The 23,457-nt window shown below is 44.0% G+C and overlaps 3 protein-coding genes across 3 annotated transcripts; all 3 read right to left on the reverse strand.

Moving 5' to 3' along the window:
• Positions 1–1,415: 1,415 nt before the first annotated feature.
• On the reverse strand, positions 1,416–5,398 carry LOC310963894 (uncharacterized protein; the record flags this gene model as incomplete). Its single annotated transcript, XM_083936851.1, has 5 exons — positions 5,315–5,398; positions 3,632–3,744; positions 1,751–2,595; positions 1,589–1,674; positions 1,416–1,542 (listed from the first exon to the last, which is right to left on the reverse strand). Exons 2-5 carry the CDS (start codon positions 3,696–3,698, stop codon positions 1,416–1,418), a joined length of 1,125 nt encoding a protein of 374 aa, XP_083792977.1. The 5' UTR covers positions 3,699–3,744; positions 5,315–5,398.
• Positions 5,399–8,168: 2,770 nt separating this feature from the next.
• On the reverse strand, positions 8,169–13,523 carry LOC310964436 (C-type isolectin Sp-CL4-like). The gene is made up of 6 exons (XM_083937567.1): positions 13,445–13,523; positions 10,867–10,973; positions 10,663–10,787; positions 10,437–10,571; positions 9,484–9,592; positions 8,169–8,308 (listed from the first exon to the last, which is right to left on the reverse strand). The coding sequence occupies exons 2-6, from the start codon at positions 10,940–10,942 to the stop codon at positions 8,190–8,192; spliced, it is 564 nt and encodes a 187-aa protein (XP_083793693.1). The 5' UTR covers positions 10,943–10,973; positions 13,445–13,523; the 3' UTR covers positions 8,169–8,189.
• Positions 13,524–16,123: 2,600 nt separating this feature from the next.
• On the reverse strand, positions 16,124–23,357 carry LOC310964442 (C-type isolectin Sp-CL4-like). The gene is made up of 6 exons (XM_083937573.1): positions 23,328–23,357; positions 17,981–18,123; positions 17,002–17,126; positions 16,776–16,907; positions 16,514–16,622; positions 16,124–16,333 (listed from the first exon to the last, which is right to left on the reverse strand). The coding sequence occupies exons 2-6, from the start codon at positions 18,075–18,077 to the stop codon at positions 16,266–16,268; spliced, it is 531 nt and encodes a 176-aa protein (XP_083793699.1). The 5' UTR covers positions 18,078–18,123; positions 23,328–23,357; the 3' UTR covers positions 16,124–16,265.
• Positions 23,358–23,457: the final 100 nt, after the last annotated feature.

Here is a 23,457-nt window from a genome sequence, read left to right on the forward strand (position 1 = left end):
CAGACAACAGTCCGAGGAAAGCTGCGACACCAGGAGCACAAATGACTTCACCTTGACCCGTGCAGACCGGGACTGAAACGGGGATCGCTTTGACACTGATATAGACAAATTTTAAAAGATCACATGAGAGAGGACTTAAATTACTCCAGGGCTCTTTTTTATTCTGATCATTAGAAAGGTTCTCACAAAAATTGTACAGGAGATATCACAGAATACAGATACACTTGGTTACATAAATACACTTTGTATGAATAAGAAAATGTCCAGTGCAAATATCATGTTATACTATGACCTTCGATGAAACCACTAAACTAGACAACCTCATGATCCCTAAGTCGTAATGCTAAAGCGATGCGTGATGAAGCATGATTCATTTGTACATTCAATCATTCATCTTGAACCTCTTGTCCCTGTCGGGGTCGTGGGGGGCTGACATCGGGCGTGAGGCGGGGACAGGACGCCAGTCTATCACAGGACACATAGAGACGAACAGAGACAGACAACCATTCACACCTACGGGTGATTTAGAGTCATCAATGAACCCAACACCTGCACGTCTTTGGACTGTGGGAGGAAACCGGAGAACCCGGAGAAAACCCACGCACACACGGAGACAACATGCAAACTCCACACAGAAGGGCCCCAGCCGGGATGCAAATCTGGAACCTTCTCGCTGTGAGGCGACAGTGCTAACCACCACACCACCGTGTCGCCTCATTTGTACATTAATAGTGCAATTACTTCCTGACATTCCAGTGATGATTCTCTATTCTAGTGATGGTTCAGTGGACCAAGTAAAGTTGAATGTGATAGTGAGTTCATCTGAAGCGACGGACCGGAAGTCGCCTGCGAACAGCTGACAAGAGTTAAAGATGCTATTGCTGGCTTGATAGTAGCCATGACAACAGTAGCAGACAGGACGCAGTGACCAAACTGGTACTGCAGTTTACTCCACTTGAAGCTGTAAATGAAAGAGAAAGGGAAAGTTTAATAAACAGCTGTGAAACTTTTGACATGTTTGATCAACTCAAAGTTACTAACATGGCGTAGAAATAGGAGGGGCTGCAGTTGTAGACGCTGCAGGTGTAGGTGCTGCAGCCGGTGGTGCTGCAGTTGTAGGTGACGCAGTTGTGGGTGCTGCAGTTGAAGGTGCTGCAGTTGTGGGTGCTGCAGTTTTAGGTGCTGCAGGTGAGGGTGCTGCAGTTGTGGGTGCTGCAGTTTTAGGTGCTGCAGTTTTAGGTGCTGCAGGTGTGGGTGCTGCAGTTTTAGGTGCTGCAGGTGTGGGTGCTGCAGTTTTAGGTGCTGCAGGTGTTGGTGCTGCAGTTGTAGGTGCTGCAGGTGAGGGTGCTGCAGTTGTGGGTGCTGCAGTTTTAGGTGCTGCAGTTTTAGGTGCTGCAGGTGTGGGTGCTGCAGTTTTAGGTGCTGCAGTTGTAGGTGCTGCAGGTGAGGGTGCTGCAGGTGTGGGTGCTGCAGGTGAGGGTGCTGCAGGTGAGGGTGCTGCAGTTGAAGGTGCTGCAGGTGTAGGTGCTGCAGTTGTGGGTGCTGCAGTTGTAGGAGCTGCAGTTGTGGGTGCTGCAGTTGTAGGTGCTGCAGGTGAGGGTGCTGCAGGTGAAGGTGCTGCAGTTGTAGGTGCTGCAGCAGGTGGTGCAGTTGTGGGTGCAGCAGTTGGAGGTGCTGCAGTTGTGGGTGCTGCAGTTTTAGGTGCTGCAGTTTTAGGTGCTGCAGTTGTAGGTGCTGCAGTTGTAGGTGCTGCAGGTGTTGGTGCTGCAGATGTAGGTGCTGCAGGTGAGGGTGCTGCCGTTGTAGGTGCTGCAGTTGTAGATGCTGCAGGTGAGGGTGCTGCAGTTGTGGGTGCTGCAGTTTTAGGTGCTGCAGGTGTTGGTGCTGCAGTAGTGGGTGCTGCAGGTGTGGGTGCTGCAGTTTTAGGTGCTGCAGGTGTTGGTGCTGCAGTAGTGGGTGCTGCAGTTGTAGGTGCTGCAGTGTTGGGTGCTGCAGTTGTAGATGCTGCAGTTGTGGGTGCTGCAGTTGTAGGTTCTGCAGGTGAGGGTGCTGCCGTTGTAGGTGCTGCAGTTGTAGATGCTGCAGGTGAGGGTGCTGCAGTTGTGGGTGCTGCAGTTTTAGGTGCTGCAGTTGTGGGTGCTGCAGGTGTGGGTGCTGCAGTTGTAGGTGCTGCAGTGTTGGGTGCTGCAGTTGTAGGTGCTGCAGTTGTGGGTGCTGCAGTTGTAGGTTCTTCAGTTGTGGTTGCTGCCGTTGTAGGTGCTGCAGTTGTAGATGCTGCAGGTGAGGGTGCTGCAGTTGTGGGTGCTGCAGTTTTAGGTGCTGCAGTTGTGGGTGCTGCAGGTGTGGGTGCTGCAGTTGTAGGTGCTGCAGTGTTGGGTGCTGCAGTTGTAGGTGCTGCAGTTGTGGGTGCTGCAGTTGTAGGTTCTTCAGTTGTGGGTGCTGCAGTTGTAGGTGCTGCAGGTGAGGGGGCTGCAGTTGTAGGTGCTGCAGTTGTAGGTGCTGCAGGTGTGGGTGCTGCAGGTGTGGGTGCTGCAGTTGTAGGTGCTGCAGGTGTAGGTGCTGCAGGTGTAGGTGCTGCAGAGGCTGCTAGCGTATCTGTAAAATGCAGAGCTGCTGTAAAACCGGTTTCTGTGAAGAACATGTAATAATTCTTAGTGGGCATGGCTTTCTCCTAGTTTGAAGTTGGGGCCAGTCCCACAGACGTATGAACCATCACAGACGGCTCAGAATGAGTCGACTTTGCGGCACGTGTTACGGGCAAACTCCCGGGGCAGCATAGGTGGAGCGACACCTCCCCCAGCACAGCGTGCCCATTATATCCAATCGAAGCAGCGTCATGGACCAGGGAAGCCGTGCACCCGTGTGCTTCGGCTCTAGTTTTACCCGTCTCGTCTACTTTTATCCCTCCAACCGGGTAAAACTACACACATGGTTTCTGTTTCAAAAGAAATAAGATACAAACATCACTGTGCCAAAGGGCAATGTGAGGCAGCACAGCTTCCAAACCTACAGGACCAAGTCCAGTCAAAACTCAGTGGCACACGTGAGCGGGTAACAGACTCCACTGCACCTACACACACTGCATTTCTGTTCCCCATGTAGTTTAGCTGTCAGTCTTCACTAGCACTTTATCATAACTGCACAGGATGAGTGTTAGAATAATTGTACATAGATTAATCTCATATTTACTCCAATTGCTGATGAGTCACCAAAGAGGTGTCTGTGCAAAAACAGGAACTGCTCACCGGTTTAAAGACAGAACATGTTTCAGGGACGGGCAACATGTGCCCCCTTACCCTCAGAGCTGTAACTCATATCGTAACTAGGGACCACCTTAAGGAAATAAGGAGAGAGGGCTCTGCAGAGGGTGTTTCAGCGCCGTAGGAGATTGTGACTGAACGCATCTCTGTCCGTTCTCCTTGTTTGTAAAACATATCACTCCTGTCTTTCTCTCTTTTGTTATGTTTTGGATGTTTGTTTGAACCTGACAATGAGGATTAATTTATTATTCTTATCCTTTTAAAAGATTTTGGACTCCGACACCACAAGGGAACAAAAGGGCTTTAATGACCAGGTCTATTGGGTTTTAGTTCAGTAATGTAAAGGTGATTGTATTGGTACTTAGACTGACTTTTGGTTTTCATGGTATCCTGGATGCAGACCAACAGCAGGACAGCAGCTGCCACAGATGGACGCATGGCTCCGGCCTCAGTAACTCTCAGAGCTCCGCAGCTGGAATGAGACCTGGAAATGTCACAGTTTTTATTGTCATGTAAAGAAAGTGTTTATTTGTAAGCAGTAAAGAGACCTGGGTTGATCAAGTCAACATAACCAGTCCACCTATTAATTCACCTCTTAAAAGGAACAGTTTGATTTACTGTCGCCAAGAGTTTGATAAAGAAAAGATTGATGCCACTGTGTACTTAAGCCTCTGATCCAGGATGAGGTCTCGGGGGCAGCAGCTCCAGCAGGGGACCCCAAACTTCCCTTTCCCGGGCCACATTAACCAGCTCTAACTGGGGGATCCTGAGGCGTTCCCAGGCCAGTGTGGAGATCTAATCTCTCCACCTGGTCCTGGGTCTTCCCCGAGGCCTCCTCCCAGCTGGACGTGCCTGGAACACCTCCCTAGGGAGGCGCCAGGGGTTCATCCTTGCCAGATGATCCTGAACCACCTCAACTGTGTTGTTTTCAGTAAACATAAAATCAATGAAAGTCTTGTATCGATTTAACAAACAAGATATAATAATAATAATAACTAGTTGTTACGTTAAAATCATTAATAACATTCAGCAACAGCAACATTCAAAGACTTGGATAATGTGTCGCTCTCTTCTTCATCTTAACCAAAGTTAATTTAATCTCTCTAAAAGCTGATATAGTAAGTGGAGACCCCCAGGGTTTTATTCCTGGACCCCTGTTGTTTAAGACACACCTTTCAAACACTATGTTCCTGTAAATGTGTTGATGACACACAGCTGTGCAGAAAGCGTCTCCTAGAAACACGGTCTCCGTTAAAGACTAGTTTGATATTTAAGCAAATACACAAATGAACATGTTTTGACTCAAACCCTCATGAAAAGATTGTAATATAGTGTTTTAAATCTGCAACACTGTATCTTATTGTATTTTATATTTTGTATTTCTGATGTTTTGTTTTGTACCGCTGCTACGATGACCTCATTTCCCCTCAGGGATAAATAAAGTTATCTATCTGTCTGTCTGTCTGTCTATCTATCTATCTTTGCATCTATCTATCTTTCTATCTATCCATCCATCTATCTATCTATCTATCTATCTATCTATCTATCTATCTATCTATCTATCTATCTATCTATCTATCTATCTATCTATCTATCTATCTATCTATCTATCTATCTATCTATCTATCTATCTATCTATCTATCTATCTATCTATCTATCTATCTATCTATCTATCTATCTATCTATCTATCTATCTATCTATCTATCTATCTATCTATCTATCTATCTATCTATCTATCTATCTGTCTGTCTGTCTGTCTATCTATCTATCTATCTATCTATCTATCTATCTATCTATCTATCTATCTATCTATCTATCTATCTATCTATCTGTCTATCCGTCTATCCATCTATCTATCTATCTATCTATCTATCTATCTATATATCTATCTATCTATCTATCTGTCTATCCATCCATCCATCTATCCACCCATCCATCCATCCATCCATCTATCTATCTATCTATCTATCTATCTATCTATCTATCTATCTATCTTTATGTCCTTACATCAACTGTTCTGGTTTCCTTAAACACACAGAAAAAGCCGCTCACCACGGACGTGTCCTGGTTCCTTGTTGCTCCTCCGCGCTCTGATCGTCAGGCGGCTCTTCCTCTCACTTTTAAACTCACCTCTCACATCCTGTGGACATGCTGATGTTCTGACAATGTCACCAACTGGCTCATGTCCATACGCTTCATTATAACAACAACAAACACAGCGCGACAGTATCCTCACGCCACCGAGGGACAGACTCAGGTTTGAGGTCCAGTTTAATTCCCCAGGGACTGATGTCAAAAACTAAACAGTCACATTGTTTTGCTGCAACAACAGTTTGTCATTCTTTATCAGAATTTACACAAAACTGATATAAAAGACACAACTTATGTAAATCCACTCATTGTCACTTCACAGCTCATGATGGCATTTTGTAGCTTTGCTGTATTAGCCGGGTAGCACCCTTAAAATGGTTGTTTCTATGTGTGTGTGAGACCTCAGCCAGCCCCTAATTCAGACATTCAGAGCCTGTTGGGAGTTCACATCGATCAGAACCACAAAGCGTTGTTTGTTTTGACAACACTGAACATTTCACGTTGATGGGTGGAGATGTCAAATATTGTCCAATGGAGTCAAATGACTTAATTAAGTTTTAAATGCTCCATTGGTTCCTGTTTTCTCTGGGCTGGGTGGGGATGTCAAATATTTACCTGTGATGCAGGTGCTGTGTTCACTCGTGAGTCTGCGAGTGTGTCGTGGCCGAAACCTGGTCCCGGAGACGCCGTCTGTAGAGCTGATCGCCACCGAGTCACTTTGAAGTATTCTGTGTACAGAACTGTGCAAGATACAGTCACGAAACAACACAAGATGGTCTCTAGTTTACATCAATGGGCTGAAGTTCCTAACACAACATTTAAACGGTCCTTTGGGTCATGTACGGTGGAACAGTGGCGTGGCAGTCAGCACCGTCGCCTCACAGCACGTGTGTATGTGTAGAGATGTCATGTTCTCCCTGGGTCTGCGTGGCTTTTCTCCGGGTTCTCTGGTTTTCTTCCCACAGTCCAAAGACGTGCAGGTGTTCGGTTCATTGATGACTCTAAATCACCCGTAGGTGTGAATGGTTGTCTGTCTCTGTTCGTCTCTATGTGTCCTGTGATAGACTGGCGTCCTGTCCAGGGTGGACCCCGCCTCACACGAAGTGTCAGCTGGGATCAGCAGAGAGAGAAGGGTTTATCCACCTTTCGTCAAACTTTTGACACGTCTGACCTTTGACCTAATGTGTCTGACACTTTAGACATTGTCGCAGAGCCTTCATTAGGGCTGATATGTCCCCCACCCTAAAGCTAAAGGTTATGGCGGTGTTTTCCGGACTGTGTTTGCTTTACCGGATGAAGTTTGGAGTGAAACGTTGGATCAGATCAGAGATACGGTCCCAGTTGGTTGGGGAGGGGCTTGTGTGTCGGTCTAAGGGTGGCTGTCTGATTGGCTCCTCTGACAGGAAACGTTCTTGGTCAACAGAGAACCTTTGTTCAGTCATTTGTTATGTGATTATAGAGACTATTCCTGTTTGGGATGACTTGAAATTGAAGTGTTTTTATCTGCATCTAGGATTTCAGTCCAGACTGTAAAGTCTAAGGGCGCACTCACACTGTCCTTCCACACCGCGCCCCGTGCTTTAGGGTCCTTGTCCCCCCCTCCAGGCCCGTTTGTACTCACACTACCTGGGCCTCGCGCAAATGCATCTTGCTGCCTATACGTCATCACGCCGTAACACGTCACACGCATTGATGACGTCATGGCGATGCGTGGCTTTGTTTCCAGATCTTTCCGTAGACCTCGGAGTTTTTGTGCGTCTTGTCGACTGTTTTTGAATCTTTTCATCGACCAAATCTGCAGTAAACACTCCACCTCCGCATCACACCAACGTGAACCTTTCACCGCCATTGTTGTTGTTGTTAAATGTCCGCGCATGGTCCCTCCTTCTTTTTTCTATGTCCCAACAGGCGCACATAAATTAGGTCAGAACCGCCGTAGGCCTCATGCTCGTACACGTGCGCACGCTCGTGCTCGTACACGTGCAAACGCCGTGAACGGCCAGCTGGCCGCAGTTATGCGCGGAGCGGTTGCACTCACACTGGTCAAACGAGCAAGGCTTGACCCGAAAAACCTGTTTTGTCGCGGTGCGGAAGGACAGTGTGAGTGCGCCCTAAGAGCCAAAGACTTATGTTCACATCCCTCGTCTCTCCTGATTGAAACGTCTGTAGCCCACATCATTTCACAAAATGTTTTTTTCTCTGCATCCAGGACTTCAAATGGTAAATGGACTTATACTTATAAAGCGCCTTTCTAGTCTTCTGACTACTCAAAGCGCTTTCACACTGATGGCAGTGGACATCTACAAACCATCTAATGTAACCATTCACACCATATTCACACACCTATGCACAGCACAGGGAGCAATTCAGGGTTCAGTGTCTTTCCTAAGGTCACTTCGACATGTGCACAAGGGGGAGCTGGGGATTGTACCGCCAATCTCTCGAACGGAGGACAACCCACTCTCCCACTGTCACACAGTTACACAGCCGCCCCAGTCGTCTTCTCACGCTTCAGTAGCTCTGCAGAAGGGAGAGTCACGAATTCAACACAGAGTTCTAGTTTAGACTAAATGTTTGGGTAGGGTCAATATTTGTTGATTGAGTGTTTGCATAGGATTTATCATTTGCAAGAGGAATAGAATAGCATTAGCTTAATCCTGTAAAGAGGTTTGTGCACAGTTATGATTGAAATAAATGCATCTGGGAGAAGTTGATCAAGATAATATTTCTAAACATGAACAGAAATAAAAGAAGAGACTGGAACATGAATGCTGAAGCGTTTATTGCAGTAAATCTAAAAGCTTGTGTTTGCAGTGGTTATCATGAAGCAGACTGATCAGTTGTCCATGTCCACACTGACTGGAGTTGTGAAATCAGCTTCTGTTGATTTTATCTTCTTGGCGCACACAAAGAACTTCTCTTCGGTGCAGTGCACATCGCTCCAGGCTCCCCACTCTGGAAAGCAGCACATCCATTGTCATCAGGAGTTACAGTGGAGAACAGTGGATCATTAAACACAGATAAAGCACCTCATGAAGAGCTCGATTTAACTCGATGAAGGTCGCCTGTGCAGGAGGAGGTTCATGTTTGTTGTAAACAATCAATGCACATGAATAACTATCTCAGGCTCCCGCCCCCGAAAGTTAAAAAATTTGTATTTTTACCACGGACATCAGCAGAAACATAACAAACGTGGCAGTGTCAGTGGTGTTTGGTGTCCTGAAAGTTTATAAAGACGTATGAACTGTCAGGTTCATTGCAGCACTGTCAGAAATAATGAACTGACATGAAATTAGATGTTAAAAAACATCTTGAAGAAGTTCATAACTTTGTTGAGACTTGGTCAAATCAGCGTGACAGTCACAGAAAGGAATTACAGGATCTTTTACATCCCACTAACAGAGCATCTCACATGGACAACGACCTGCAGAAGTGTTTTAACTACACACACACACACACACACACACACACACACACACACCCACACACACACACACACACACATACACACACACACACACACATATATATATATATATATATATATTGGCCATGTCAAAATCCTTGCAGGAGGTAAATGATTCTTCCTGTGATGATATAAGTTACGGCACTTTGATCAGGGGCTCTAAACACCTGCTGTGAGTTGTCATTCAGATGAATCAGTGCCACCGTCCTCCCCACGCCATTCATCACCTTCTCAGCACATTCAGTGGCCAAGGTTACTTCCACTGACTTAGGCCACGTTCACACTGCAGGTCTTAACGCACAAATCCGATTTATTGTTTGTCTGTTCACATTACGTCTTTAAATGCGGCCTGTCTACGGATCACTGCGTGGACAGCTCACACTCCTGAAGTGACCCCGCATGTGCAGTTGATCATTGATGACATCACCACATAAGGATGTACGAACATGTATATATATATACAACCTGTGAAAGTTTGGACACGCTTTCTCACTTACTTGAATGTGACAAGTTAACGTAAATCTTGTGCAGGTGCCATTATAATGAATCTGTTGCATGACGCCACCTTTTTAATTATTCAGGGCTACAGATTTTTTTTTCATGTTCAAAACTTCACTCCCATTTTTAAAACTACATTTCTTTCTACTCCTTTATTTGTCCTTACCAGCAGAGTCTGACTCGATGCATTGCTCTTGTCCGTCAGCGTTGTCTGGTTGACCAGGATACCATCTATCGTAGTTGAATTCAGATCCGTCCGTGTGTTTAAACCCTCCCTGAAAAACACAAACATGAGGATCAGCGAGGACATGTGACACACATACCATCCTTGAAGTGTCCAAAGTTGTATACACTCATATGATGTTTGGTTTAAAATGTCCAGTTTGGGGGAGAAAGGGCCTCATGGTATGTTTTTCTCCTTTAGGCCCCGGGGTGGAGAGCCCCCAGGTTTTCCCCCTTTTTTCACAAGATCACCCTTTTCTCATGGGTCCAAGCGTCTGAAATGTGTTTCCTCAGGAGGGGGTCTGGAGTCTCCCTTAGAGAGAGGGGGAGAAGTTCAGCATCTGTGAGGAACTCGGAGTAGAGCCGCTGCTCCTTTGCGTTGAAAGGAGCCAGTTGAGGTGGTTCAGGATCATCTGGTAAGGATGAACCCTGGGCGCCTCCCTAGGGAGGTGTTCCAGGCACGTCCAGCTGGGAGGAGGCCTCGGGGAAGGACCAGGACCAGCTGGAGAGATTAGATCTCCACACTGGCCTGGGAACGCCTCAGGATCCCCCAGTTAGAGCTGGTTAATGTGGCCTGGGAAAGGGAAGTTTGGGGTCCCCTGCTAAAGCTGCTGCCCCCTTGACCCGACCCCGCATAAGAGGCTGAAGATGAGATGAGACCTCCAAGTCTTCCAGAGACTTGAAAGACGCTGTACTTTTTGTAATAAACAATTTTATATACAACAAGACGGTGTTGCTGGACTTTCCTACAATACATCTTCATTTCATCTGCACCAAGACAAAACATCCTCTGTGTATCAGACATCAGCCTCTTTCCTCCCGTTCATCCATCACTGAGTTCACTAACCAGCCAATCTGTCTGCTCTATGATCACAATCACATAGTCTTTATTCTTACGCCGCATGATCCTTTGGCTCCAATCCAGATAGTTTGGTAGTTCGGATTGGCACGCCAGCTCAAACAAAGCACCTTCATCATCTCTCGCTCGCTGTGCACTGACAAGAGTTCGCTTTCGAGGCTGCGGCAGTGTTCCTGAAATCCAAAGAAATGTAAGCAAGCGTTACTCCAATAAGAACAACAGATGTGTTTAATCATCTTAATTTTGAGTGTGTGCTTCCATCACCTCTGCATCGCTGTAATTTTTCCGACTCTCAATGAATTTTACGCAGCGGCTTTCATCGATGTGGCTCCATCCGTCACCGCATGGTTCATCTGCATGTTCTCCACAAATGGCCTTAACTGAATGATCTGTTGGAACACATATGCTTTGATTACCTCTTTTTTTGTCTTCAGTGCAATGATGTAATGGTGACGATTTGGTGCTTACATTTGACAAATTCAGCTGTCACGGTGTCCTGGATGCAGAGCAACAGCAGGACAGCAGTTACCACGGACGGACGCATGACTCAAAGTGCTCCACAGCTGGAATATGACCTGGAAATATGACAGCTCTATGAATCAAAAAGGGTTTATTTGACAGAAGTCAACACTCAAAAGGCTTGAGACTCATTTCTGCTCCCATTTGGTGCATAAATAGAGACGTTCTCATCGTCTCTGTCCTCTTGCTTTCTTGCTCCTTTACGTTGAACGGACGTTGATCCAAACTTCCTCTAGAGGGCGTCGCTCACATTCAAAAGTTCCTCCAGTAAAGTTTGACCCCAACAAAGATGAAGGCGACGGAGGAGAGAAGCATCCTGAGTGGAAATGGCGGCAGCGTTGTAGACGGCGGTGGTCTGTGAGACACTAAAGACGTCCCCGAGTGTGGACGGAGAATTCCACACGTTGGTTTGACAGATGAGACAAAGTGACGACCGCCGTCTCTTTCAGTGTTTCAGGACGTCCATCGGGGCTTCGACGACTCGCTCGCTCCTGATATTCACGCCACTTTTTGTGTGCGGTGCCCGACACTGCCCCCACGATTTCAGGTGCTACTGCAGCGTTTGCTCCGTATCTGTACGCATCCGTCAGCTTTCAGGATACACACAGAAATACGGAGGGGATGGACGCAGAGGACAAACAGAAGGCTCCGTCTGTATCCGTATGAGAATCTAACGTAGAGCAATTTAAGGTGGTTAAACTAACATTACAAATACTTCCTATACATCTTAAAAGGAATTCTTTTTTGGGAAACAGGCGTATTCACTTCCTCTCTGAGTGTTGGATGAGATGATTGATACTGTAGAATTATGGCCAATGCATTTAAAATACATATATGTCTGTATCTAAGAAGAGGTTAGAGGTTCTGCTCTTGTAGAAAATAAAAGCAGATGTAATGAAGTCACAGAAAGTACCAGAACTTCAAGTGCAGCCAGGAACAGAATAACAGAATCACAGGCAATCATAGGAAACGTTTTGGTTGCGAGGCCAGTTCTTCCCAAATGTGCCAACATGTGGAGGGGCTCTGCGTCGCAGCCTAAACGGACTACCGGGGGCTTTTGTTTTCGCTGGGCTACCTGATCTCATCTGAATGTCCACTTAAGCACCTTCCAGACAGGAGCAGTCCTTTTCTGAAGACTGATGGTGGAGTACAGACGTTTAGCATCACTCATCATCTTGCGAAACCTGTAATTAGCCTCTTTAAAGCTGCACCTGTCCCCACTTGTAAACCCCTCCTCCTAATGCAACAGCTTTCTGGGTTTGGCAGTGAACCAGGGTTTTCCATTGTTATACGTCACCCTGGTGCGTGATGGTACACAGCTGTCCACACAGATGCTAATGTATGTACGTCAAAGTCTCTGTGTACTCATCCTGCTGGTATTTGTCCTGGGCAAATCCCGTTCGATTCTATACAATCCAACTTTATTTATAGTGCAACAAAAGTGATCGCAAGGCACTTTGCATACAGAGTAAAAACATCCCAGTCTGGAAAGTCCCAGTCCGGTGCATATAAGAAGAACAGATGATCCAATATAGATATTATTAATTTCATTGGTCTCAGCAGAAAGTACAAAACAGGCTTCTTACTGAATACTTTAAATTAGGAATGAGACATTTTGTAAAGTAGTTTTATCCATAGGCTGACATGAAAAAAGGGAAATTACAATATTTGATAGATGGATTAATAGTGTGCATACTATAATGCTAGGTGACCTTTAGCAAACGATACAAAGTTAGTTAAATACGACAGAAAATACATTATCAGCAACATTAAAACACAGTAAATATCAGTGTATTCACAGGCCTGATTGCAGTAGAGGCTTTTAGCGTTGTTGAAGCCTTCGTGGTCTATCATAACTCATAGCACGGTTTCCTCGTTCTCTGGCCCCTTTTATGATCGGGTTGAGATTAACTTCCTTTCTCCTTAGTAGGTGGGAGAAGTCCTTGTTGACATAGATCGATAGATTTTTAGCTATCGGCTCCTGTGTTGGGTAGAACTAGTTCTTTGTCATTGAATCTCAAATGTCTTACAAGAATTGGTCTCACTTTGTTCGAGTTAAGCTGCCATTTGTCAGTGTAATGGACTCTTTCAACCTCAATCAATCAATATTCAATATGTTTGTTTTTCAAGGTCTCCCACATTTAGCTCCGTTTCTGTCAATGATGCACACGATTCATCATGGGTCAATCGATCCATAATGATATTGGAGAGTTGATTGCATCTCACCAATCCTCAACACAAATGGGTGCCTGGTGGATCAGTGGTAAGAGCGGGCGTCCCATTTACCGAGGCTAGAAATCTGTAACGCAGTAGACCGGGTTCAATTCCTACCTGTGGCCCTCTGCTGTATGTTGCCCCTCTCTCTGTCACTCCTGTTTCCTGCCATCCTTCAAGCTGTCCTATCCAATAAAGGCCTAAAATCCTTTTTTTCACATGCAATGTCATGTCTCAGTGTATTCAGGTCCTATGTGTTCCTGCATCAACGGTTCTGATTTCCTAAAACACACAGAAAGAAAAAGCAGCTCACCACAGACGTCTTCTGGCTTCTGGTTGCTCCTCTGTCTGATTGTCAGGTGGCTCTTCCTCCCCCTTTTAAACTCACCAGCTGAGGACGTACCAATGTCACCAAGTGGCTCATTTCGATATGATTCATTATTAAAACAAACACAACAGGAAACTATTCCTATGTCACTCACAGACAGACTCTTGTTTGAGGTTTTGCAGCAGACGGAAAGAAAACATTTACCTCAACAGGTTCCAGGAGTTGATGAAGATCTGCTTTGCCAGGTAGCATACATGAGGAGCTAAATTGGGGTTCAGTTTTATCCCTCAGTGACTGATTTTAATATCTAAACTGTTACTTATATACACAGCTCTTAATATTAATATATAAGCGGACACATAATTGGCGCTATTAGCAGAGTAGCACCCTTAAAATTACGTTTGTTTGAACGTGTGCGAGATTTTATTCGGCAGAAACTCAGTTCAGCCCAGTTTGGGTCTTTTCCAACTCACTGACCCAGGTGCGAATCCACCTCATTCAGAGCTCAGAGGGAGTTCATATTGATGCGAACTAACAAAGGTTGTTTGCTCTGACAACAATAAATACTTAAAAGTTGCAGGGTGGAGATGTCAAATATTATTCAGTAGACTCAAGTTGATAATTAAATTTCAAGTGGTCCTTTAGTGCAAGATGTCACTGGGTTTACTTGAGTTCAGATAAGAAGAAATGTTCCATAAAATAATAAAATAATAAATGTCTTCTTTGGTCACAAGAAGAAACTATTGCTTCTTCCAGGAAAGACAACAAACAAAACTTGCCATCACTGCTCATATGCAATCAAATGAAGTTGTTGATAGGACAGAGGACAGTGGGATAGAGGAGGACCAGTGCACACTGGTTTCATTCTTGTTACGCCCAAAAATCACCATTGATTAATGACGAGAATAAATATAACCCATTTGACCTTGTGCTTCATTTTTGCATCCAGAATAAGAATGTGAAAGTGGAGTTGGACACACCTTAAATGTACTTGTACCATGCACCATAGATTATCTAAATAGGGCCCTTGGTGTCTTTGGGTGGGGAGCTGTGGCACGTACGTATCTTGATTCACTTGGTATTGTTGTAGATGTTTTGTGTAGGGGTTAAAGTGAGAAGTTCAGCATCCGCGAGGAACTCGGAGTAGAGCCGCTGCTCCTTTGTGTTGAAAGGAGCCAGTTGAGGTGGTTCAGGATCATCTGGTAAGGATGAACCCTGGGCGCCTCCCTAGGGAGGTGTTCCAGGCACGTCCAGCTGGGAGGAGGCCTCGGGGAAGACCCAGGACCAGGTGGAGAGATTAGATCTCCACACTGGCCTGGGAACGCCTCGGGATCCCCTGCTAAAGCTGCTGCCCCTGCGATCCGACCCCGGATAAGCCATTGAAGATGAGATGAAGATGACATGGATGTTGAGGGCACAGGAACATGGGCATCTGCTGGGTAAGATGATGCCCACGTGGGTGGAGAGGGCTTCCTGAAGGAGTTTTTCCTACACTCTTATGTGGATGTGACTTGGCCCAGAGTGGTGCCCTTGAGGCTCTTGGTAAGCAGCCCAACAGCTCACTGATGGTGGAGGATGTGGTCACATATGTGCTGCTGAAAGATGTCTCTGTGGAGGGCTCCATGGACATTCTGCAGATGATTGTGTTGTGTTTTGAGATGTATTCTTGGTGAAAAAGATGATATGTTTACCCTGGCCCTCTGGAATTCCCGTGTAGCTTTTCTTGACGCTTGCAGGTGTACTGTTGGTCACTGTTTCTTACTGTCAGGTCATTGGTTCCTGTGCAATCTCAGTACCCACTGCCTAACTGTCTGATGGCAGATAAGACTCTGGGGCAAGAGCTACCAGATATCCCAGCCAAGACTGCCAGCAATGTTGACAATGTTTACAGTCCAATTAGCAACTTGAGACATGATAATGAAGTTGTATGAATGTGTGATTGATTGCATCAATTCGGCACCACTGAAAGTCTTTAGACTCCAGATAAATTTAGCAACACGCCCTCCGTCACCAGGCCGTCTATCTGGATATCCTTCACACAAGGGCCGCTTTGAACAAACTTTGGGAACACAACTGCTTTAATGACCATGTTTATTTGGTTTAGTTTGGTGGTGCGTTGGTGATAATATCGTACTTACGTCAACGTTCAGCTGTCCCAGTGTCCTGGATGCAGCCCAACAGCAGGCTCTTGTTGAAAATCATTTGAAACTCACTTTAGTGGTGTTGGGCCTCTGTTTTATCCATCAGTGACTTTTCCAACTCCCTGAGCCAGTTGTGGCTCCACATATAGAGCAGAAGTGACTCTTTTATTGTCTTCAGGATTGACAGACTGAGTCAATGACTGGCCTCAGAGGTGACTAAAGAGTTTAGGGTTAGCAACATGCTAATAATGCTAATCATACTGCAGATTAGCATAATTAATTAGCACAGGTAAAACGCTAATATTATAATACGGTGCACACACTAACAGTGCTGTAAGCTGATGAGTCAGTCTGATGACTTCAGAATGAATGAATTAGATGGTGCATAATGAAGTGAACTGTAAAGAGTCTTTGTCTTATTGGATTTACACTAAGCTTCATCAGTGAAACCACATAATTCTTAACTTCAAAGACATACGTCTGAACTTGAACATGAACAGAAATAAAAGAAGAGGCTGGAACATGAATGCTGAAGCGTTTATTGCAGTAAATCTAAAAGCTTGTGTTTGCAGTGGTTATCATGAAACAGATTGGTCCAACTGCAGCACAGCTGATCAGCTGTCCATGTCCACACTGACTGGAGATGTGAAATCAGCTGCTGATGATCACATCTTCTTGGCGCACACAAAGGCTCTCAACTGTGAGCAGCGTGCATCATGCCACCATCCATGCACTGGAAAACACACAACAGAAAACATTCAGTGTCATCAGGAGTTACAGTGGAAAACATCCTTTCAGTGGTTTATTAAACATTAAATAAATAATATACAGATAAATATTCAAAAGTTAATTCTTGGCCTCCACCCATTCTTATAACTAAAATCTTTATTTCTAACCCTCGACTTTTCCTTACATATATTTTCTGCATAGACGCAGTCCTGGTTTCCACCATGGTTGTCTGGCTCACCCATAGCCCATGCTGTGTAGTCAAATTCAGATCCATCAGTGTTTCTGAACCCTCTCTGAAAAACACAAAGGTGAGGATCAGTGATGACATGAGAGACACACACTCTATGTGTCAGACATCAGGCTCTTTCCTCCCGTTCATCCATCAATGAGTTCTCTAACAGCCAATCTGTCTGCTCTCTGATCACAATCACACATTCACTGCTCACCCCTGATCTCTCGACTCCAATCCAGATATTTAGGTGATCAGTAGCGGCACGCCAGTTCAAACAAACCAGGTTAAACAGGTCATGCTTATTGTGTACTGACACCAGATGTGCACTCAAAGTGCGGCAGTGTTCCTGACATCAACAGAAATATGAACAAGTGTTAGTCTGACCCAGCAACAAGAGGAGAGTAGATTTTTTTACTGATGCCTTTCTGTGTTTCCATTACCTTGGCTTCACTGAAGGTTTTTGGAGTCCCGATTACTTTAGCACAGTGGTTGTCATCAATGCGGCTCCATCCGTCACCACATGGTCTGTCCGGATATTTTGTACACAACCAACGCTCATAGCGAGCTGTGGGAAAACAAGTTCTTTAATGATCGAGTGTCTTGTTCTTTAGTTAATTCAGAAATGTGTTGGTGATATTATGGGACATAAAGGAGGAAATCAAAAAGATTTGTATGCCTGTGAAACTTCTGTAGAAGAAGCAGTGTCCAAGCTTCAAATGACATTTAATGGCAAACATAAATCCCTGCTTAGTCTCAAACTCATCCTAAATGAGTTCAAGACCAAATTCATAATTTTTTCCAAATCAAGGAAGCCCATAAGATCTGCTCCTTCAGTGGCACTACTACTTAGTGAGGTCTTAGTTATAAATCCCTGGCTATTTGTTTAGATGACCGACTGTCTTTTAAAACTCATGTACAGGAACTTGTACTGGGTGCACTGTTTAGATTTAGGTCATGTCTTATGCTTGAAAGCAGAAAGCCGACTGTGCAATTAATGATTCTGTCCGTTTTGGACGATGGTGACCTTGTCTGTATGAATGCTGCCCCCTCAGTTTAAACAAAGTGACACTGTCTATCACGGTGCCATTGGTTTTATGGTTTTGGAAAAACGTCTTTTAGCTTTTTTGCCCCCTATAGAGTGAATGCTATTCAAGAAGCTCTTATATTAAAAGTGTTTGTGTCTGTGAATTAATTTAGGAGTCTAGAAAATTCGATGGATGTAGCTCGCTGCTCTTTTTTTAACTTCTCATAACTTATACTGTTATTTATTTGATTCCAATGATTTAATTTAATGTAATTTTTGATGTTATGTACTTTTTTTTGCACCCTGTATCTCTGTGTTCTTATCAGGTCATTGCTGTAAAAGAGGCTTGGCCTCAGCCAATTTCCCTGAATAAACAATGAATGAATGGTGCTTACGGTAAAGATAGTCCGGGTTAGGATGTATAACTTCAGCTGTCTCAATGTCCAGGGTGCAGAACAACAGCAGGACAGCAGTTACCACGGATGGATGCATGACTCAGGCCTCACTAACTCTCAGAGCTCCACAGCTGGAATACGACCTGGAAATGTGAAGGTTCAACTTCATTTTCCGTACAGATTAAAACGACGTGTTGATCAGTTGTTAGTTTTGACAAAGTTGATGAAATCCAAACATCATTTAAACACCTGGGAAAGTGTCTCAGTCCTAATTTGATTTGCATCCAAACCAAAGGACCATTTTTTATTTGTGTCTCTTTGGATTTGTATTCCTACAACGGCTGATCTAGCAAATGGAGACCCCCAGGGCTCAAGTCTTGGACCCCTGTTGTTTGTAGTCTGTAGATACTGTCGTTAAAACTTATTCAGATGTAATCCCATCAAACACAGAGGCACTGTAAATAACAATGCCCCTATACAACTAAACTAGCCTTACCTTAAAACACTAGTCTGGCTATCAGAGAAACACACTTTACGTCTTGTTTTACACATAACCACCCTTAAAATATAAAGAAAAGCATTTTAATCACATCACACCATGTAGAGAGAAAAAGCAGCTCACCACAGACGCGTTCTGGTTTCTCGTTGCTCCTCCGTCTGACTGTCAGGTGGCTCTTCCTCTCACTTTTAAACTCCCCATCATGTCCTGTGGACATGCTGATGTTCTGCCAATGTCCCAGACTAGCTAATTTTGATATCATTCATTATTTGAACAAACACTGAAAGAAAGTTTTTCCATGACACTGAGAGACAGACTCTTGTTTGGGGTGAAAAACAGCTGATACTCACATTATCTGTGGCCCAGTTTCCATTTGATAAGGAAATATGATCTGGGTGATCCAATCACAAGTGCACTAGCATGAGTCTCCACATACATCTTCAGTGACCACCAGTGGTGTGCACAGACCGTTTGAGGGGCAGGAGGGAAAAGGGAAAAGGGTACATGTAGTGCATCCTCGCCACTGTAGAGAGCACCTTAGCACACATTTTGGCTCCTAGAGGACACTTTAGCGTACGCTTTTTAACAATTGGGAAAATCGACAAAGAAGAGAGTAGTAACTGGACATTTAAAACTGTTGCAAAATTTGGAGGATAAAATCTATGAGTTGGTCAGGGGGTACATCCAACTCTCTCATCAGCACAACAACAAAAACCTCTCACCATTAAGGTGTCGGTTCACATGCCACCGCATGTAAACTTTCTGCACCTTTTTTGACTATTTCGGATGATACAACGCAACATCATCTTCTCTACAGACGGCATGTTTGCAACACAGCACTGGAGGATGTATTGGGTAATATTGTAACAACGCTGAAACCAGATGGAGGTATGAAAGGTAGTACCGGAGACAACGTTTGGTACGGGTGAACAAATGACTGTCTCTCTCTCTGTGTCAGATGATAAGGTAAGGTTCAGGTGAGGGACATCACCTCTGGCCTAGAAACTGATTAATGAACATTTGAATTCCTCACTTTACATGTAAGGAGACATTCAGAGCTTGGAGCGAGTTCATATTGATCAGAACCACCAAAGGTTGTTTGATGTGACAACACTGAATATTTACCAATGAAGGCTGGAGATGCCAAATATTATTCAGCAGTTTCCCTAATCCCTGATTAACTTTTAACTTGTCCTTTTATTGGGTTCAAGTAGTCTGTGGGGATAACTTGTTATAAGTGTCTCGTTTTTCACCATAATCCATTTCAGCTTTGACCTTTTCATTAAGGATCCTAGCAGCCTGAAGGTAGAAGCTCTTCCTGAGGCTCTCAGTGCTGGCATGGTGTACCTGAAACCTGCTTCCTGACTTCATCATGGGAGAGAAGGCTGTTGCCCGGGTGGTTTGGATATTTCATGATTCCCATAGTCTCAGTCTTGCTCGCCTCGCGATACCATCCTGATCTCTCAAACTCAATCAGCATTTGTTATGAGGCAGATTATGGAGTGACGCAACTAAAAGCGACTATTCAGTGTAAACAACATGGCGGCTTTTGCGGATGAGATGAGCGCAGCTATTGAGCAAGCCTCTCACTAACTCTTTTTGCTCTCTACTTATTTTTATCCTTTCCCCTCATGTTGTTTACTTTCTGATCTTTGCCTCGACGCTATTAGTACGTCATACACTTTGTTGATCGGATTGGTTGATTTTGCCCGTATGTTGGTGATAGATAGATGGCTTATCCAATCAGCAACCAGTATTTGCATCCCTCCCAAAAGATCTCCAAACGAGAGTTCTTAGATAGATATGCTGATCACATGAGAATCAATCCATCTGATGGAGTCAGGTTACATTTTTGCAGCACCTGTGGTAAATATCCTATATGCAAGGTAAGGTACTGCCTATTGTATGTTTGACTGACTCAAACCACTCTGTGCAGGGGCTTGCGATCCTGTTCAGTACCGTTTCCACACCAAGCTGCCTACAACAGCGCTGTACACTGATGAGTCAGTCCGATGACTTCAGAGTGTTTTAAAAGGGGTGTTATCACAGTAAAATCAGCTGAGTTGGAGTTCAGTTTTATCCTCCAGTGACATTCACAGTTCATAAGTTCAATTTGTACGCTGATGACACCGTTTTCTATATTAGCATTATATTTGAGTTCAGGTGAGGGACATCGCCTCTGGCCTGGAAACTGTTTAATGAACATTTGAATTCCTCACTTTACATTTAAGTAGACATTCAGAGTTCAGAGCGAGTTCATATTGATCAGAACCACCAAAGGTTGTTTGATGTGACAACACTAAGATCTGTAGTGTTATCTTTATCAAGATAAAGTGAAAAATAGGAGACACAGGATGTTGTCACTTAAATTTCTTGCAGAACAGTTATGTTTCCTCATATTTCTAAACATGAGCAGAAATAAAAGAAGAGGCTGGAACATGAATGCTGAAGCGTTTATTGCAGTAAATCTAAAAGCTTGTGTTTGCAGTGGTTCTCATGAAACAGACTGGTCCAACTGCAGCACAGCTGATCAGCTGTCCATGTCCACACTGACTGGAAATGTGAAATCAGCTGCTGATGATCACATCTTCTTGGCACACACAAAGTTATTCTTCTCTGAGCAGCGTACATCGATCCACAGTCCTAACACTAAAATACAACAAAATACATTGTTTCAGTGGTTTATTCAACTCAATGTCAGCATCCAAACAGAATCATCTTGTTTCTTCACATTTGCTGCTTTGAGCAGACAGATAACGGACACAACGGCTCTTAAGGGCCACAAACTTCATCTGAGAGCTAATTTCTGTTCTTTTAGAAGCTTTCAGATCCCTGTTAGCACTAGCATCACTTTCCATTTAGCACAACAGAGTAGGCTGAGCCGGGGGTTAGCTTCAGTTAGCTACGGTCTCAATTGTGTTATTTAAGTATAAATCTGTCCATATTACTGGTTCTTGCATCAAGACTATTGCTTTTCAGGTGCACTTTTGAATTATTCAGGGTTACAGATTTTTATATACAGAAAAACATAATTCCCTTTCTTAAAAACTATAAAATCTTTCTCTATTTTTCCTCACCAGTACCGGTCATCTCAATGCAGTCCTGTTGTCCACCAGCGTTGTCTGGTTGACCCATAAACCATAAGTTGTAGTTGAATGCAGATCCATCAGTGTATTTGAACCTTCCCTGAAAAACACAAAGGTGAGGATCAGTGATGACATGTGACACACACACTCCTGCTGATACTATGTATCAGACATCAGGCTCTTTCCTCCCGTTCATCCATCACTGAGTTCACTAACAGCCAATCTGTCTGCTCTCTGATCACAATCACACATTCACTGCTCACCCCTGATCTTTGGGCTCCAATCCAAAAAGCCTCACGACTTTCTGTTTCACGCCAGTTCAAACAAACCAGGTTGGTATTCTCGTCCCTGTTGTGCACTGACACCAGATGACCATTTAAGGTGCGGCAGTGGTCCTGCAGTCAACAGAAGAAGGAACGTTAGTCTTCACCAGAACGTAATCATCACTGTCTGCACAAGATGAGTTTTATTTTGTCTTGTAAAAAACATTCTCTGTGTTTCCGTCACCTCTGCATCAGTCCAAGTTTTTGGAGTCCTGAAGTATTTAACACAGCGATTGTCATCAATGCGGCTCCATCCGTCACCACATGGTATATCTGGATATTTTGTACATGTGGGCAGACCAAAAGCAGCTGCGGGAACACAAGTACTTTAATGACTGCTTTTTTTTTTTTTACAATCAAGTCTACACACCTTCCACCACAGGCTAAAAACACATTTATTTTGAATGCACCTTGGCTAAGAAGCTGATGATTGGCTTGAATCATTTTTTTTACATCCTGCACTTACTGTATATGTATAACTCTGTAGTTTGGCTTATTTGAAGCTAGAAAACTGACCTTACTCTAGATTTCCTGGGTTATTACCTTCATGGTTGAATGCACCTAATGGAAGTCACTTTGGACAAAAGCGTCAGCTACATAAAATAACGTGTTGGTGATGAATGGTACTTACTTAGACCTTCTGTCACAGTGACCTGGAGACAGACCAACAGCAGGACAGCAGTCACCACAGTTGGACCCATGACTCAGTAACTCAATAACTCTCAGAGCTCCACAACTGGAATATGACCTGGAAATGTGAACGTTTAAAGTGTGAATGAAAGCAGGCAACACTCAATAGGCTTTAGATGATCAATCAAACATAATCAATACATCATATTTTGGTAAATATGTTTAGTCCTCTCCATGTACAGTAAACATGAAACTAGCCTTAAATCCCCATAAAACTACAATATGTAATTTGCACAATAATTTAAAAAAATCTGTTAATTTGTTGTTACTTTGACAGTTAATACTGAAATACTTGAAAATCTCATTGCTTGTTTGTATCTTAACCAAATGACCATTATTTCTTTGTATCTTTTGGAGTTTTATCTCTAGAAAGGCTGATATAGTGAGTGGAGACCCCCAGGGTTCAAGTCTTGGACCCCTGTTGTTCAGTCTGTAGGTACAGTCAAAACTACACACACAGACGACACACAGCTGTACATATCTCTGTCTCCTGGAAACACTGTCTCTGTAAAAAGACTAGTTTGGTGTTTAGGGAAATACACTTTTTAAAGTATAAACACGGCTGCTTTCAGACATAAACCTCATAGAACATGTGGACAACAGCAGTTTGATCACATCCATAATCAGATCTCTACAGTAGCGTTCTTGTTATTTCAAGACTATCAAATATAACGTCCTCTGTTCAGGTCCCAAATGTCCTTACATCAACTGTTCTGATATAAAACATAGAGAGAGTAAAAGCAGCTCACCACAGACGTGTTCTGGTTTCTCGTTGCTCCTCTGTCTGATTGTCAGGTGGCTCTTCCTCTGTCTTTAAAATCATCACTGATGCCCTGTGGATATGTACTGTAAACGTTCTGCCAATGTCACCAACTGGCT

The sequence above is a fragment of the Echiichthys vipera genome (genome assembly GCF_963691815.1).
Source record: "Echiichthys vipera genome assembly, chromosome: 22".
Lineage (NCBI taxonomy): Eukaryota > Metazoa > Chordata > Actinopteri > Perciformes > Trachinidae > Echiichthys > Echiichthys vipera.

What these genes read in the sequence shown, in the direction of transcription:
- LOC310964436 (XM_083937567.1), bottom strand. Translation starts at nt 10,942, where the DNA reads ATGCGTCCGTCCGTGGTAACTGCTGTCCTGCTGTTGCTCTGCATCCAG. An exon ending in AAAATTACAGCGATGCAGAG is followed by an intron (nt 10,572 to 10,662) that starts GTGATGGAAGCA and finishes TTTGGATTTCAG; the next exon opens with GAACACTGCCGCAGCCTCGA. An exon ending in GAGCCAAAGGATCATGCGGC is followed by an intron (nt 9,593 to 10,436) that starts GTAAGAATAAAG and finishes TGTGTTTTTCAG; the next exon opens with GGAGGGTTTAAACACACGGA.
- LOC310964442 (XM_083937573.1), bottom strand. Translation starts at nt 18,077, where the DNA reads ATGCATCCATCCGTGGTAACTGCTGTCCTGCTGTTGTTCTGCACCCTG. An exon ending in TAACCCGGACTATCTTTACC is followed by an intron (nt 17,127 to 17,980) that starts GTAAGCACCATT and finishes GTTTTCCCACAG; the next exon opens with CTCGCTATGAGCGTTGGTTG. An exon ending in CGTCTATGCAGAAAATATAT is followed by an intron (nt 16,334 to 16,513) that starts GTAAGGAAAAGT and finishes TGTGTTTTCCAG; the next exon opens with TGCATGGATGGTGGCATGAT.